General features: G+C 42.8%; 1 protein-coding gene across 1 annotated transcript in view; it reads left to right on the top strand.

The window, feature by feature from the left end:
- Positions 1-15006, top strand: part of LOC307242225 (gap junction alpha-5 protein-like) — a 16393-nt gene extending 1387 nt beyond the window's left edge. The window contains exons 3-8 of the mRNA XM_080016594.1: positions 11431-11542; positions 11674-11838; positions 12511-12798; positions 12996-13061; positions 13576-13724; positions 14205-15006. Of these exons, the coding sequence (XP_079872720.1) occupies positions 11474-11542; positions 11674-11838; positions 12511-12798; positions 12996-13061; positions 13576-13724; positions 14205-14670 (1203 nt within the window). The 5' untranslated portion in view covers positions 11431-11473 and the 3' untranslated portion in view covers positions 14671-15006. The remainder of the gene's footprint in view (positions 1-11430; positions 11543-11673; positions 11839-12510; positions 12799-12995; positions 13062-13575; positions 13725-14204) is intronic.
- The last annotated feature ends 1425 nt before the right edge of the window (positions 15007-16431 follow it).

The following is a 16431-nucleotide window of genomic DNA, read 5'->3' as shown; positions in this document are numbered from 1 at the left end:
CAGTGAAAACATATTCAAGACTCAAGCTTCAAGATGTTTATTTGTCACATACATACGTATACTGTACATACGAGCGTACATATATGTAGTGAGATGACATTGCAATGCACCCAGAGATTATACACACTAAGTACGATATCATCTCCATGTTGTTCTGGATTATGAGAAGAAGGTGGCAGACGCTCTCAATTATAATGCAGAACTGGTAGCGGGAGGCGGCGGCGCGGGGAGCTCCCAGAAAACAACAATTCTGACAATGGAAACGGGTGGGAGGACCCCGCCATCTGCATTCTGGGAATTGCTGTTTCCTGATAGTTTTCATGCACGCAATCTGAACTCATTGTTCTAAAAGATCTTTGTTATAAAACAATAAATGCAGGAAATGTGAATTTCGAAAGTTACAGAACAATAGAGGGGTCATGCTAGTATAGTAACCATGAATTTAGAATGAAATAAAATGAACTTAAACTTAAAATTTAAGGTTTAAATTGAATTATGCATTTTCCAATATTTTTTTGTAAATTGATTCAAATATTATTTCAGAAAAACACATTCAACATTATCTTATTAAAGGAGTACAACACTATCCAGATGCCACCATTTAAAGCACTCATAATGTTGGTTAATGGGTATTTTTGCTGCAAAAGTGTGGAAATGCTTCTAAAATTTTAAAGGCTGATTTGTCATAACTTCTGTTTCCAAAACCTTCATCTCTAATACTTCATAGCTTCCAAAATATTTTCTAGATTCCCACAACCAATACCTTGTTTTGAAGCTGATTCTACACTGTCATATTATGTGAAAATATGTGAAAGAATGTCAAATTTTAAAATGTGACCCTCAAGTATACCTGGGCCAATGTGAGCTTCCCATTTTTTTCAAAGGAAAGCAGAGCAAACCTATCCTTCAAAGCAACACTATGTTACTTTTGGTATTTGGGATTTGCCGCCCCTACAGTTTCTGAGTTCTATTGCACTTTTACACCACTGTCGTGAAGCTCGCTCCGGTTTTCAAAAAATAATTTCTTTTGCCAAACAAATTTGAACCTTATCGGTCACATTTCAATAACAGACTATGTTTACAAACGCAGCTATAATGCACCCCTAGGTTATAGTGCCGCTTGCACAGACCTCGCCGTTTCCCGGAGCCACGGGGGGAGAGGGCGCGGGGAGGGACGGGCGCCCCTGATATCTAGGTACCAGATGTGCTCGATCCGGCAGATCATCTTGCACGTGCGAGTCAAGGGTTTTTTTGTTTGTTTTTTTGTCAATTTTACCAGGCAAAGAAATTACCAGAACATCAAGTAAGTGGCGTAGGGCTGTAATGCACAAGGCACTCTTCTCGTGGTTTCATACCCACACACCAAAGTTACAGAGTGCAAGGACAGGCGTTTGGGGGGTGGGGGGGATGAGAGAGGTGCCATTCTTGGTACTTGCTCAAGTCAGTGTACCATGAAAATGGTTCTGTCATTTTAAGGAAAAAAATAATAATAATAAGTTGCTGCTTTGTAGTTCTAACTGAAAATAGGCTGAAAATTATACCAATTGAGATAGTAGGATGGATCGATACTAGATAGATACTTAGATAGATAGACTAGATAGATACTTTGCATTCTGAAGTAGCAGAACCTAAAGCCATTGTCAGCAAATGCAAAAAGAAGAGTAATGAGACGCGGCCCCAATCTTGTGCAGTCAGCTGAGAGAATCACTTGCATTTCCCTACAAGATCTATGAGAGTTGACCTTATTTTCCAAATGATTCTCAATCAAACAAGGAACAACCAGAGGAACCCATGAAAAGTGTGATGAGAAATGAACCCCGCAGAGGAAATCTTAAAATGAACAACTTTCCCAAGAGCACACGGCGTCTGACGCACAATCACTTGGCAGAACGGACGGGACCCTGTTGAATAGTTGCCAAATTTGAGTACATAGCGCAGCATATATTTGTCAGGGAAACCCTTCGGCATAAATTAACAATTTCCTTACTCAGTTCTGGATAGAAAGAAAGTACTGTTTCCAATTTATTATGCTAACAAAGCCAAGGAGCACACCAGCGGGTCTGATCTGTGATGAATAAAAATCTCAATGATACTTGATTAAAAAGGTCAGTACATACAAACTGCTGTACGTACTCTGAGTACTTTCTCTGGTCCGGCGTCAATGAAAGAAACTCTCAATTATTCATTTTTTTTTATGTCCTCAGAATATTTATATTTAACTGTACCGTGCTGGAATTTTAGATCTTCTTTAAATAGGTCACTCTTAAAGACGCAAATGGCATCCACATCCTAAAGCAGGGGTCTGAAACTACAGGCCCGGGGGCCACATCCGGCCGGCAAGACAATGTAATGTGGCCCGCTACCTGGTGATAATATATTGATAAATCTGGCCCCGCAAATATTTTTTTTTAAATCACAATGCTCAATGAATCCACACAAATGTACTGAATGTTTTTTTCTGAATATAAAACAAAATTTAATACATCTTAAGAGAGCTATTTCTAACAGGACTACGAGTTCAGTGATATGCGGAAGAGAAACAAAAAACAACAAAAAAACAGGCCGTTTTTCCCTTGAAGTTCAACACGGCCCCTCTAGAAGAAGACAACCTGGCCCGTGGCCCACAGGTCGCTTGAGTTTGAGACCACTGTTCTAAAGGCATGATATCTCGAAGAAAACATCAGAGGCCCAAATCTCCATAGTCGGAAAGCTTTTATGAAAATATTATTTTCATGTCTTTGGTGTTAAGGTGGTGGTAGATTAGGGGAGACACTGTAACTAAAAAAATCAGATGATGCTTGGTTTGATGTTTGTGGACTGTATAGAACATTGCATCTTCATATTTACACACTCAAACTCAATGCATGTCTAGTTACTGCTTTTTCTTCCCTTAAATAACAATAAAAGTAAGGTCATATGTTTACCAAGCAGTATTATTGATTGATTATTTTCAGGCCAAGTAAATATGCAGAAATATCCTTAAAAATATGTAGTCTTCATTATACTATCCATGGATTACAGCATCATTCATTATAAGAAGTTTGAAAACTGCTGTAATAAAGAAGGACAATATTCCCTTATAAATCATTGAATGTCCTTTGAATTAAAGTTAATATCATGGCTCAGTAACTACAGTATATTTAGCCTCTCAGTCCTCATATTTAAAAAATGATGGCTTGATTTTGTCTCATAATAACCAAATTGTTCACAAATGCAAACAATTTGGCAATTATAATAATTTATCGCAGTATATCTATCTGTGGGTTATTTTACTTGGAGAATGCAACACATCGATTTGTAATGGGTAGCCTTAAGCCTGTCACGAAAACAAAAAAGTGTTTGTTCCAACTCAGTTACGACACACTGGTGGCGGTACTATTTCTTGCCAGTAGTGGCGTGCAACATGCCGCAGATTTTTTTTAACTTATATACATATATGATATCCGGGTCGTGCTCATTCGGCTACGTGGTTGGGCGCTTGGGGCTTGTGGCCGGTTGGGGCATTGAGCCGGTTGCGGTTTGGCGGGCCTGACCGTTGCGCGGGGCGTTGGTGGGCATGGGGCTCAATTCGGGTGTCGGTCCGTCAGTGCAGGACTTGGCTCTTGGCCCGTGGTCCGTGCATGGCGTCCGGGGCCTGGGTTATGTGCCCAAGACGGGAGTGTCTTATGCCTGCACGTGGGGTGGGTTGTACGTGTACACTCAGGGGGTGCAGGGTCTACTCGCGCCCTCTGGGACTGGTTTATGCTCCTCGGGGGCCGTGCGTGGGTGTTGCTCTGCGGGCTCCTGGCTTCCCTAAGGTCTGGTTGGTCTTCTGTGGATACAGGGCATGGTGCTCGTGGCTTTCCTGTGGTTGTAGAGTGTATACGTATCTGCTGCTTGGAGGCACTGCGATATATAATTCAGACCTCATACACCCCAACTTATTGGGTGTCCTGTGCACTTACTGGTGGATACATCACACACACACACACACGCGCACACACACGCAGGCACAGGCACGCACGCACGCACGCACGCACGCACGCACGCACGCACACACACACACACACACACACACACACACACACACACACACACACACACACACACAGACACCATCAGCACCTGGTTTGAACACACCACTGAACATCCTCCTGATTAAATCCCTCTCCTTTGCTTCCTCATTTACTGCTATAACTATGACAGGAAGATGCCACGTGACCAATTGCAGTTCCAAATTATTTTGCCCATTTTGTGGATACTTGTCGTCTGATGTTTTAATGTTTACGTTTTTCCCTGTACATGTTGGGTTTTATGTCTATTTGTCTCACCGGTGGGGATTCCCCCCTCTTGGAGTAGTAATGATGATTAGTTGTTGATACCAAAACATGCTAAGATCGTTCTCCAAAGAGGGGGACTGGCGGGTGCTTCTGTGTAACAACAAAACTGCGCTCTTGTCTACCTACAGGTCGTCCAAAAGGACAGAGTTATTGCAGCAGTCCTTAATGATTTGAGAATGAATAAAGAGTTGCATTGCAGGTTGAGAAGGGTGTCCACTTGCAGACTTACTCTCTCCTAGATGCAATGGCACAAAAACTCTGTGTTGGATGTCCAGGATGCTGACAGCACAGGTTTAAAAAAAAAAATGTAATACTTTATGGCTTTTTATTCCTTTAACCTTTAAACGATAAATATAATTTTGGCCAAGCCATGGGCCACCTCTATGGTGGACCCACGATCCCAGGATACGTGAGCAGGGCAAAAATGGTTGGTGATGAAGTGTGTCTGCGGCTCGATTTGGGTGTGACCTTTTGCTAGAGTTGTTGCAGACCCGCTGTAAGAAAGTGTTCGGGCTGTTTGTCAAAAACCTCCCTGTGCGTGGATTGTTTGAGGCCGCCTGTCAGTGCACGGCCACCAGAACAATGGAACCAAACCAAAACGCAGGGTGGACCGATGTAAAGCTCAAATTATGATTGAAAACTGTTACAATGCTGTGTGTGTTAGAAAATCGAAATGTAATTGTGAGTGTCTTTATGAGTCAGAAAGTGTGTTTATGTGTGTGCCTGTGTTTTTTTTTAATTTTTATTACACACACACACACACACACACACACACAGACACACACACACACACACACACACACACACACACACAGACACACACACACACCCACACACACACACACACACACACACACACACACACACACACACACACACACACACACACACACACACAAATTAATTATGTTTAACTGCTCATAAACACTTGAATGGTGGGAACTGAATCTGTTTCAAGGGATGTTTTATGCAAGTGCTCACACAAAGTGGCTCTAAAAAAAAAAGAGTCCTGGAGGTACGTCCAAAAGCACAATCCAGAGCACTGTTCTCAAAATAATTATCATTTTGACAGGAAAAAAAAAAAGATACTGCTGCAGCAGTTGAATAAGTGCCTTTGAAAAGTCGAATTTGGAATATGATGCCGTATTTGTCTTATTTGCAATATGATGGCGGAAAAAAAATATTTTCATATTATTTCATTTTTTTTATGTCTTCGTTGCATGAAATTAAATGGGACGGATGAGGTTTGTGTGGGCTGAGTTTAGGATGTTTGGGTGTCTTTGTTAACTGCTGTGACTGCAAGTGTTAGAAAAGAGAGCGCCGTCACTGTTTAGAAAGTGCCTTTTTGTTTAGTACGTTCTGCTGAGGGCTACTTCAGAGTGCTCTCTTGTGAAGGAAAGGAAATGGAAGCAAAGGTAATTATGTTTAAGGACAACACTGCAATAATATGTCTATCAATATCTATTATTAAGACATTATAATGGGACAGCTTAACAAAACAACGCAATAATTCAGTCCTGTAAGATGAAACTACTGGTTAAAGTCATACACTGGGGAAAGACACCCTTTGCGACTCAGTTGCAGAGACCTGAAGCTCTGCCCCTCGCTGTTCGCTGTTTATCAAAAGTTTATTTATATTACTCTACATGTGTCGTGTGTCTAAATTGCACCAAATTCGACACTGCACGTCCTTGGGGCCCCAGAAATACACCTGCTAAGTGTAAAGTAGATCGGATGAACGGTTGTTGAGCTTATCGAAGGACAGAAAGACAGACAGACAGACAGACACTATTAATTAAGGAGTAGAAGTAGTGGTAGTAATTCAATAATAAAATGTAGTAGTTGTAGTAGTAGTAGTACATTAGTACTATTAATTAAGGAGTAGCAGTACTGTAGTAGTAGTGGTGGTGGTAATTTAAGTGCAAATAGCAGTAGTCGTTGTAGTAGTAGTACTATAATTAATGAGTAGTAGTAGCATTGGTAATAACTGAAGTGCAAATGTAGTAGTAGTAGTAGTAATAGTAGTGAAGTAGCACTATTATTTAATGAGTAGTAGTAGTGGTGATAATTGAAGTGAAAATAATAGTATAGTAGTATTTGTGCTAGTGCTAGTAATGAAACAGTAGTAGTAGTAGTAGTAGTAGTAGTAACTAAAGTGCAAGTAGTAGTGGTATTTGTAGTTGTAGTAGTAGTAGTAATACTAGTAATTGAGGGGTATTAGTGGTAGTAGTAGCCGTGGTAAGGCAAGGCAAAGCAAGTTTATTTGTTATTTGTTATTTTTGTTATTTGTTTATATTATAGCACATTTCAAAATGCTTTACATAAAACATAACAGGCACGAAGAGAAAGTGCCAAAAAAACACACTATTAAAAGACATAAAATGCCAAAAGTTAAAAAATAGAATATATAGAATGCGTAGTGCAAAATAAACATACTGAAAAAGGAAGAACACGTTATAAAGTTAAGAAATACAATGCATAAAATCAAGTAAAAGTGACAGTGCTGTGCAAGAAATTAATATATTTTAGTTTAGTAAAAGGCAGTGGCAAACAAACAGTCTTCAGCCTTGACTTAAAAGAGGTGAGAGTTGCAGCAGCCCTGAAATTTGAAATCAATTCTTTGACGGAGAGGAAGCCAGCGTAAAGATCTGAGGACTGGAGCGATATAATCGACTTTCTTGGTCTTAGCGAGGACTCGAGCAGCAGCGTTCTGAATCAACTGCAGCTGTCTGATCCATCTTTTTGGTTGCCCCGTAAAGACACCGTTACAGTGGTCTAGTCTGCTAAAGATGAATGCATGGACAGGTTTTTCCAAATTCTGCTGAGACATAAGTCCTTTAATCATTGATATGTTCTTAAGGTGATCGTAGGCTGACTTTGTAATTGTTTTATTGTGACTGTTGAAACGTAGGTCCGAGTCCATGACCACACTAAGATTTCTGGCTTTGGTTTGTGCTTTTTTAACATGACCGATTGAAGCTGAGCGCTGACTTGTAAGCCGTTCTTCCTTGGCTCCGAAAACAATTACTTTGGTTTTGTTTTTGTTTAATTGGAGAAAATTCTGGCACATCCAATCATTGATTTGTTCAATGCACTTGCTCAGTGATTGTAATGGACCATAGTCCTCTGGTGATATGGTCGTGTCAATTTGTGTGTCATCTGCGTAATTATGGTAACATACTTTCTTGTTTTCCAAAATCTGAGCCCGTGGGAGCATGTAGATGTTAAACAGAAGGGGCCCCAGAATGGAGCCTTGAGGAACTCTGTATTTTATTTTTTTCCCGCTCAGATGTGTAATTACCTATAGACACAAAGTAGTCCCTGTCTTTTAAGTAGGATGTAAACCAGTGTAGTACTGTGGCAGAAAGTTCCACCACATTTGTCATCTTAGAATTGAAATGATCTACAAGCTCATTGACTGAGACCCAAGAGAGGGCAAGTGTGGAAGAGAAAGCCTGTATAAATATTTTACTGGTGTTTTTCAGCGATATACCTTTTCGTGATTACCTCTTGTGATGTGGGGTTGGTGTTCTTTGAGCAGCCACACCTGACCTAGATCTAGGTGAGTGGGGTCAGAGTGGCTGCATACCTGTTGCTCGTTGGCTGATCTAAAGAGCAGCAGGTAAAAAACCCCATCCCCACACACACTCAGGATAGGAACCCCTGTCATGACACATGCTATCTGCTCCTGGGCTAATTCCAGCTGGCCCACTCTCGTCTTCTGTGCCTCTGTGCAGGAGGTCCCTGAAACACCACTTGGGTGGCGGGTGGTAGGCGACAGTGCCACACCTCTGTTTGAACATTTGTGTGCCCGGAGATAGTACTCTCAAAGAAAACACCGGAATGATTAGAGAGAGCAACATCAGTCACCACCATCTTAGAAATGTTCAGACCCTTGGAGATGGGTCAAGAGTGTGGCCCTTGTTGTGTGTGAGTCCATAGTTATCAAGAACACAACACAGTACTTTGGTCCCTTTGTCCTTGGGTTAGGGTTGTCAACATGGATGTTAAAACAAACCAACAATAACTACACAACCAAAGTCAATACAGATTATAGAAAGCAAATATTAAATATAGTAAATATTTAGGATCGTAGCTCGAGAGGAGGAATTCACCTGAAGAGCCACTTATTCAATCGAAGCAAAATTTCCACAAGTATCTGCTTTCCTTTGAGGGAATCATTAAACAGAACGGCCACTCCACCTCCTTTCTTATGCACTCTAGCTTCACTCATAAAACTGAAGTTTGGAGGGGTTGACTCAATAAGAACAGCTGCACAGTTATCTTGGTCTCACCAAGTTTCAGTTTAAAACCTAAAATCAAGGCTGTGCTTGAAAATAAAATCATAAATTAAAAATGTTTTCTCTACCAAAGACCTAACGTTTAATAAAGCAAGATTAAGTGCATTAAAACATTAACTTCCCAGGTTTTCGGGACAGGCTGTGGCTGACGAGGAATGCATGCTGAATTTGTTAAATTTGCTGAATGGGTTTGGTGCTTCCTGTATCTTAGCAGATTTACCATTCTTTTTCTATTACTTATCAAAACAGAAATAGAGGAAGCTACCTTCACACAGGGCCCTGGCTTGTTCTGGGAAGAGTCATGAGTCCCATTAGCCTTGCAGCCTGGGCCCAGCAGAGATCAGTCAGAGCTTGCTGTATTTTGTACACAAATAATTGGACGCGCTGTGCTTTTATCGGGCTGGGGAGACAGAGGATGATTCTGATGGCGTTGTGGAGGCGGGGTTTGTGGGCGTCGTAACTGTGACAGTTGTGCCAATGGTGGAGGTGGACGCTGAGGAGGGTTAAGAGAAAAGAACGTAGGAGTAGGGTGGGGATTAGTCGGGTCCCAGCAGCGACCTGCACTTTCCATCCGGTCGGTGAACTCTGGGGGGGGCAATGGCTAGAGAGTATGGTGACCTGGATGGGTTTTGGGGGGGATTAGGAAGGTGCACAAGCCGTTGTTGGTGAGTGAGGTGGAGACTCCTCTTCCTCTTGGCTCAGAAAGCTCGGCAATAAATTGCACTGAATGGGCGATACATGTAGCTGAAAGCCATGTGTTCAGCGCCAAAAATCTGCTGAACCTCTCAACTCGTCTTCCGAGGCAGTGGACGGCCATTGGCAAACACCTCAGCATTCAAGGAGCTGACTGTGTTCAGCAGATCAATAAAGTCTTGTTTCAGTACTTCAGACTGTTGTTTCGCAACATCATTGATCGCTATGTGCACTATGATTTTCTTCCCGGTTGGTTGTGCAGCCAAGATATGCAGGATTCTTTCTGTCATGTCAGTGAGGAAAAGCAGAGTATTTTGGTGTTTTGGTGCTTCTTACATCTTTTACAGCAGAGTCACCAGACATCAGATTTTGGGGGCCAAGTCTTTAGCTTTTTCTGCAGCCTTTTACTTTCCAAGGTACTCTCCGTCTTTACCTTGCTGTGTGAAGACGAGAGGTTATCCAGGTCATCAGACAGAGATCCAGGGTCCTGCAACAGCGGAGAAACTCTGTTCCCCAGTTGCACACTTGGCTGTCGGGCGGTTTCGTGCTAGTTTTCCCTTTTGCAGCTGTCCATGGTTGTGTCCTACCAAGGACAGGGGTTCAAGAGGCGCTATGCCATGATGGTAATGCAGGCCAGTCGGTTGCATCACAGATCTCAGGGCGCTGGGCTCTGCCTGTTGGTATCAAATTGCCATCGTAGTGTAAAATTTGTGTCCAGTCGTTAGATGGAGCCGCTGTTGCAGCAGGAAAAAAATGGTACTGAGATGAAAAGGAGAAGCAAAGCCGAAAGCAAAGCAAAACACTTCTGCTCCGTACGAAGGACAGACTCTGAAGGCCAGAGTCATAGAAGTCCAAATAACACAGTGGTAGTTGTAAAAGAAGTGCTAGTAATTGAGGAGTAGTAGGGATAGGAAGCCGTGGGCGAGGTGGACAGATAGATAGATAGATAGATAGTCAGAAAGACAGACAGACAGACAGACAGACAGACAGATAGATAGATAGATAGATAGATAGATAGATAGATAGATAGATAGATAGATAGATAGATAGATAGATAGATAGATATGTGTTAATAAAAGGGAGTGGGAGTATTTGAGTACGTCACTGTGCTATTTCGGTGGCAGTGTTTACTCTAGATGTCTAGATTTCCTTCCCAGAGTCAGACGGCGGGGGTGTGGGAACCAAATCGCTGGCCCAACTAAAACATGGGCACTTGAGTTTTTTTATGGCATCGGTCAACAATGGCTCCTGGTAGATACATATTTAAGATTTAACCCCTACCCTACCACTCACACAAAGGCCAAAGTCTGTGCAGACTGTTCAAATAGCAAATAAAAAATCAAGTTGTGATTGGACATATAACAGATGGCATACAACAGACTGTATTTGACATTTTACTCTTGTGACTAAGACTGTGACCGGTGATGTGATTAGTTTTGGTTGGCATTGCACCAAGTGCTCAGGGGTCGTCACATTAGCTGTGATGCAACCAAAATCACATTGCTGCCCGTGCCAAATAAGGACGTAGCAGAATAGGAATTATACAATGGTTGTCGAGGTTCGCCCTCAAAAGACAAGCTGCTCCCTAAAAGGGGAATATTGATTTTCAGCATTAAAAACTCTTCACCCTGAGTTGTTATGTGGTCCATAGAACCTATTCCTGCACTTCTCTGTATCGGAGAACGGGGAAACCGGACGCTAAACCATGCCTGGCTGTGACGAATATGCCCTTATTTGGAATTCCATCTTACATCATTATAAGTGACGATTCTGACAACTTTACAATAAGCCATACTTCATGAATATTTGATTTCTTGAGTCCAAAGCAAGCCACATCTTTATTATCAACATACCTGATGGACAATCAATTCATGAATTATTTTTTAAACAACTACGGCATAGAAGGCACTGATCCCTGAAGAGCAATACTGTCAACAGATTGTGATCTGTGGTCGCTGTCTTCCTCAAAAATGGAGATAAACATGTTCAGTTCTTCGAAAAAAACTGGGCAAATGAACAGTAAGTGGGACAATTCCCACTTACGCAAGCAACGTTTTCCCACCAGGATTTTTTTCCCAGCTGTTAATACGCTGTGTCTTGTCTGGCTCTTTGGTCAGAGGTGTCGAGGAGGCCTTGACTTGAGCCCCTGATTGCGCTGAGATGGCCGACTGGAGCCTTCTAGGAAATTTTTTGGAGGAAGTACAGGAACATTCTACCTCCGTCGGCAAGGTAACTTACACGCACGTGCGCGCACGCACCCACGCACGCACACACGCACACACACACACACACACACACACACTCTGACACACACAGCCCTTGAATATCTGTGAGTGATATCAAAATGTATATTTCCCCAGGTGTGGCTGACCGTGCTGTTCATCTTCCGCATCCTGGTCCTCGGCACAGCGGCTGAGTCATCGTGGGGTGACGAACAGGAAGACTTCACCTGCGACACGGAGCAGCCCGGCTGCGAGAACGTCTGCTACGACCGGGCCTTCCCCATCGCCCACATACGATACTGGGTAATACGCCAAGTGGGGAGACTGAGAGAGTAGAGTGGAATAAAGACAAATATCATTCAATACAGTTTAATAAAATGTAGTCGCATGCATTGAATAGAGTTGAGTTGAAGATAATAGAGTAGGATATAATAAAGTTGAGTAGCAGTAGTTGTAGAACAGAGTTTATAGAATGGAGTAAAATTAAGAAAAGTTGAATAAGTTGAGTAGGAATTGAATACAGTAGAGCTAAATTAATAGAGTTGAATCTGTTTGAGTAAAATATAGTAGCAGTAGAATATAGCAGAGTAGAATAGAGTAGAATAAAACATTTTTTTTTTTAAAGAATAAAAAAATAAAATTGAGTTGAATAAAACATAGCAGAGTTGAAGGCAACAGAATGGAGTTGAGTTAAGTAGAATACAGTAAATTAGAATAGAGTAAAATCAAGTAGAGTAGAATGGAGAAGAATAAAATGTTGATTCAATGTAATAGAGTAGAGTAGAATATAGCTGACTTGAATATAGTAGAATTAAGTTGAGTAGAAACAAATGAAGTTGAATAAATAAGCAGAGCAGAATACATTGGAGTAGACCACCATCTTCCTCCAGTACGATCGTGCGTAATTGTCTTCATTCCCGGTCAGCAATGTCGCTTTACCTCATGAACACCCCACCACCGCCTCCGACGCCTCAGGTCCTGCAGATCGTGTTTGTGTCCACGCCGAGCCTCATCTACATGGGCCACGCCATGCACACGGTGCGCAGGGAAGAGAAGAGGAGCAGGGAGGAGGAGAGCGAGAAGGAGGGCGAGGCGGACCCCGGCGGGGGAGGAGATGAAGGGGGAGGAGGAGGGGGGGAAAAGACGGCAGAGAAGGCGGAGACGACGGCGAGGGGTGAGGCCATGGTGATGGGGCGAGTCCGCCTGAGGGGGCCTCTGCTGCAGACCTACATCCTCAGCATCTTGATACGCAGCGTCATGGAGGTAAAACACTAACCACGAAATAACACCAACTGGAAACCTAATGCCACCTCAACGTTCAAAATGTCTTCGATGGGGAACCGGGTGTGGGCCACATTGTTTGTTAAAATCTCTCCAAAAGTTTCCAAACAGGTTGAATGACACCATAATCTCACTGTATGTACAGTGTATAAACGACATAAACGTGTGTCTGTGGACAGGTGGTGTTCCTGTGTCTGCAGTACTTCCTCTATGGAATCTTCCTCCACCCTCTCTACGTCTGCCAGGTAGAAACAGAGCAAACGCACATCACTGTTTAATAATAATATCTACTAGTCATTATAACATCGTGTTAGGGTTTGGCAGTGCAGCATTGTATGAAGTAACGCTGGTTGGGCTTTTAAAATACAATAATACAAGAGTTCTGAAATTCTCTAGTTATTGGTTTATCTCTTCCCCCCCCCCCCAAAGAAATCCAAGAAATCTCTTGCAGAAGCAGCAAAAAGGAAAACACATCTAATTTGGGCGTAAAATGTTTTTGTAAATCCAAATGCTGTAACAATGTTATACCGCGGAACATATAGAAAATAAATGTCGCAGCCCTTTTGACAAACTCTACTGTATGTCATGAAATCTAAAAAACAGTGTGTGTCTGTGTGTGTATAGGCGGCTAATTATAATAATCATAATAATAATACAGTTGTTTCTTTCCCTTCTCTCTTTCTCCCCTTTCTTTATCCTTCTCTTGCTTCTCTGGCGCTTCCTTCCCCCTCCCCCGGTCTCTCATCCTCCGTCCTCCAGGCCTGGCCATGTCCCCACCCAGTCAACTGCTACATCTCCAGGCCGACGGAGAAGAACGTCTTCATCGTCTTCATGCTGGCGGTGTCGGCGGTCTCCCTGGCGCTCAGCGTGCTGGAGCTCCAGCACCTGGCATGGAGACACTTCTTCAGGTGGGAAGACTATGTGTGCGTGTGTGCTAATGTTGGAGTGTGTGTGTGTGTGTGTGTGTGTGTGTGTGTGTGTGTGTGTGTGTGTGTGCGCGTGTTTCCTTGTGTGTATGGAGATACAGGAGGCAGACTGAGTTGCTGCAACCATCATAGGCGCAGAACACTGCAGAAGACCTCATCTCCTCTGGATACTGATTGGACTTCTCCACTGATCCCTCCGGACATTTTCAAAACCCTCCCACCTGTCCCTAATCTGGGTCTGTTTCTCGGAGCCCCGCCTGCCCACTTTCTAACCCTCCACATTGTTAGGCTTTGCTGATGATATCAGTCGTTTTACAGTCGGTTTCACTAGTCCTGATTTGAAATTGGTTGAAAACCATTCTGTTGCCCCTCGTTTCACGTTAAAGTGGATATTGTTATCCAGTGACATGAACCCAACTTCCAACCCAATTTTGTTTAATGCAACTGCATTCTCTGTCTCAGGCGTATTTTCACCAAAAGGAGAAACATTGTCCCCGTTGACACTCCAAGGCAACTCCCAGCGCCAGCGTCAACCTCACCCCCAGACTTCAGCCAGTGCATAATCGGCTCTCCCCACTTCCTGCCGCTGCCGTTTCCCCACCATCGATTGGCCAACCAGCAGAACTCGGAGAACATGGTCGCCGAGATGCACAAGATGGCTGCCGCCGTGGAGGAAAACTTTCTGCAGATGAGCTGCTACCAGCACGGAGGCCAGAGCGCCGACTACAGTCAGATCCAAGATGGCGGCTTCCAGAGAAGTGAAGCCAGCTGCTACAGCAGTGAGGCAGGGTGTCCTCAGATGAAAAACCGAGGCCCGGTGGACTCGCTACCCGGTCAGAACGGAGGACTGTCCCGGAAGGACAAACGCCGATTAAGTAAAACCAGCGGATCCAGCAGTCGAACCAGAGCGGACGATCTAGCTGTTTAGAGATGAACGGCTGGTGAACACGGCCGGTAGCAGTGGACTGGCGCTAAACTGCGTGGACACACCCAGCTCATACACGCTTGCAAAAAGATCGAGGTTGATCCATCCCAATGTTCATCTCCTCAAGCAAGAGGAAACTTTGAAACTGCTGAACTCTGCACCTTGGAGCAGCTTAAGGCCTCAAGCGCTCCAGCACTCGGTTCTGTTCAAAAAAATGAAATGAATGAATGAAAATTGAAAAAAAAATAAATAAATCACAGTCAAAGCAGCCGGCCATTGAATAGCCTGTGTTTTAGAACTACACTCGCTACCAAAGAGACTGGTTAAAATAAAGGAGTTGACGACACCACAACCATGTTTTTTGGAGTTGTGATACTCTTCACCTGGAAGAGCAAGACTTTTAACTGTCTTGCAGAACGGCACAAGACTTCTTTGAGCCAATTGGGTATGGGTTCAGCATTCCTTCCTGGGATTAAGCATCCGGTTGAGGAAAGCCATTCTTTGGTCCAAACTGGATTGGGTTATAGTCAACCTGCCTGAGGTAAAACAAGTCGTGTTGTAACTGATTTATTTTTTTTGTAAATGTCACTCAGTCTTGTCATCATGTTTCTTAGTTGTCTAGACCTCAGTATTTTACAGACCATGAATACATCTAAATGAGTTCCCAAAGTCTATATGAAAGGTTTTTTTTTTGGAAACCCGCAAGCGATATCACAAGAGCAATAGTTCTGGTGTGAAATCTTTAGTCGTTTGCTGCAATCGTTTGCAGGACAGGTGAGAAGGGATATTTCATAATTCCATAGAAAATGATCAAATAATGGCTCAAATTCGCCGCACAGGGTTGTCCATACTCAAGACGGGACTCTGGTCTCTCGTCCCAATTTTGACCTGGTCTCGTCCCAGATTTGACAGACCTGACTCAGATTTGACTCCGTCTCGGACAGTGCCGATCCCCACTGATGAAATACTTTGTTTACAATAAAGCAGGATATCAAACTGAGGAATCATATAATGTTCAGAGGTAACAAAGAATCCTGTAATAAGCAGTGTGAAGTCAAACTAAGCAAAGAAAGGTTCTTGGAGGCTAAATGAAAACTATTGTCTATTTGTTTAGGTTTTTTTATGCCTCAATTTGCTATTAACCAGCGATTCCCAACCAGCGAAGGGATTGCAAGTGGACCGCCAAATCATTTTATTGAAAGAAAATAAAAAATAATTATATATATATATATATATATATATATATATATATATATAAATTACAAAAACGTTTTTAAATGTAAAAAAAAAAAATAATTTCATGGTATGTTTTCTTTAAAACCTTAAAAAATGCATCATTGCTGATAGATAGGAACTTATTGTAGGGCCTACTACGTTTGTTGATCCATCGACCAAGCCGGACCACGACTGACCTGCACCTGTACATTTTTGAACTTGAGGTGATAATCAAAATGGATCGTTGGCTCGCATCAGGCACACTGAAAAGGAAAGAGGCCATTGGTACACCATCCACAAGCGATGTCCCGGGGACAGTCCCGCCTGTCAAACAAAAAAAAGAAAGGTTCGGAGAAAGCATAGCGCTGAATATTTATAAGTGGGATTTTTTTGGACAGGCACGGAAGACGAACCGTTACCGCTGTGCGTGGTGTGTTCCGAGATTTTATCAAATGAAGCTCTGAAGCCATGTAAACTGCACCGTCACTTCGAGACGAAACACCAACAGGACATATCCAAGCCACTTGAATTTTTCGATAATGAACTCAA

Source organism: Zeus faber, assembly GCF_960531495.2.
Source record: "Zeus faber genome assembly, chromosome: 16".
Taxonomy (NCBI): Eukaryota; Metazoa; Chordata; class Actinopteri; order Zeiformes; family Zeidae; genus Zeus; species Zeus faber.
This window is presented reverse-complemented; position numbering and strand designations above follow the sequence as displayed.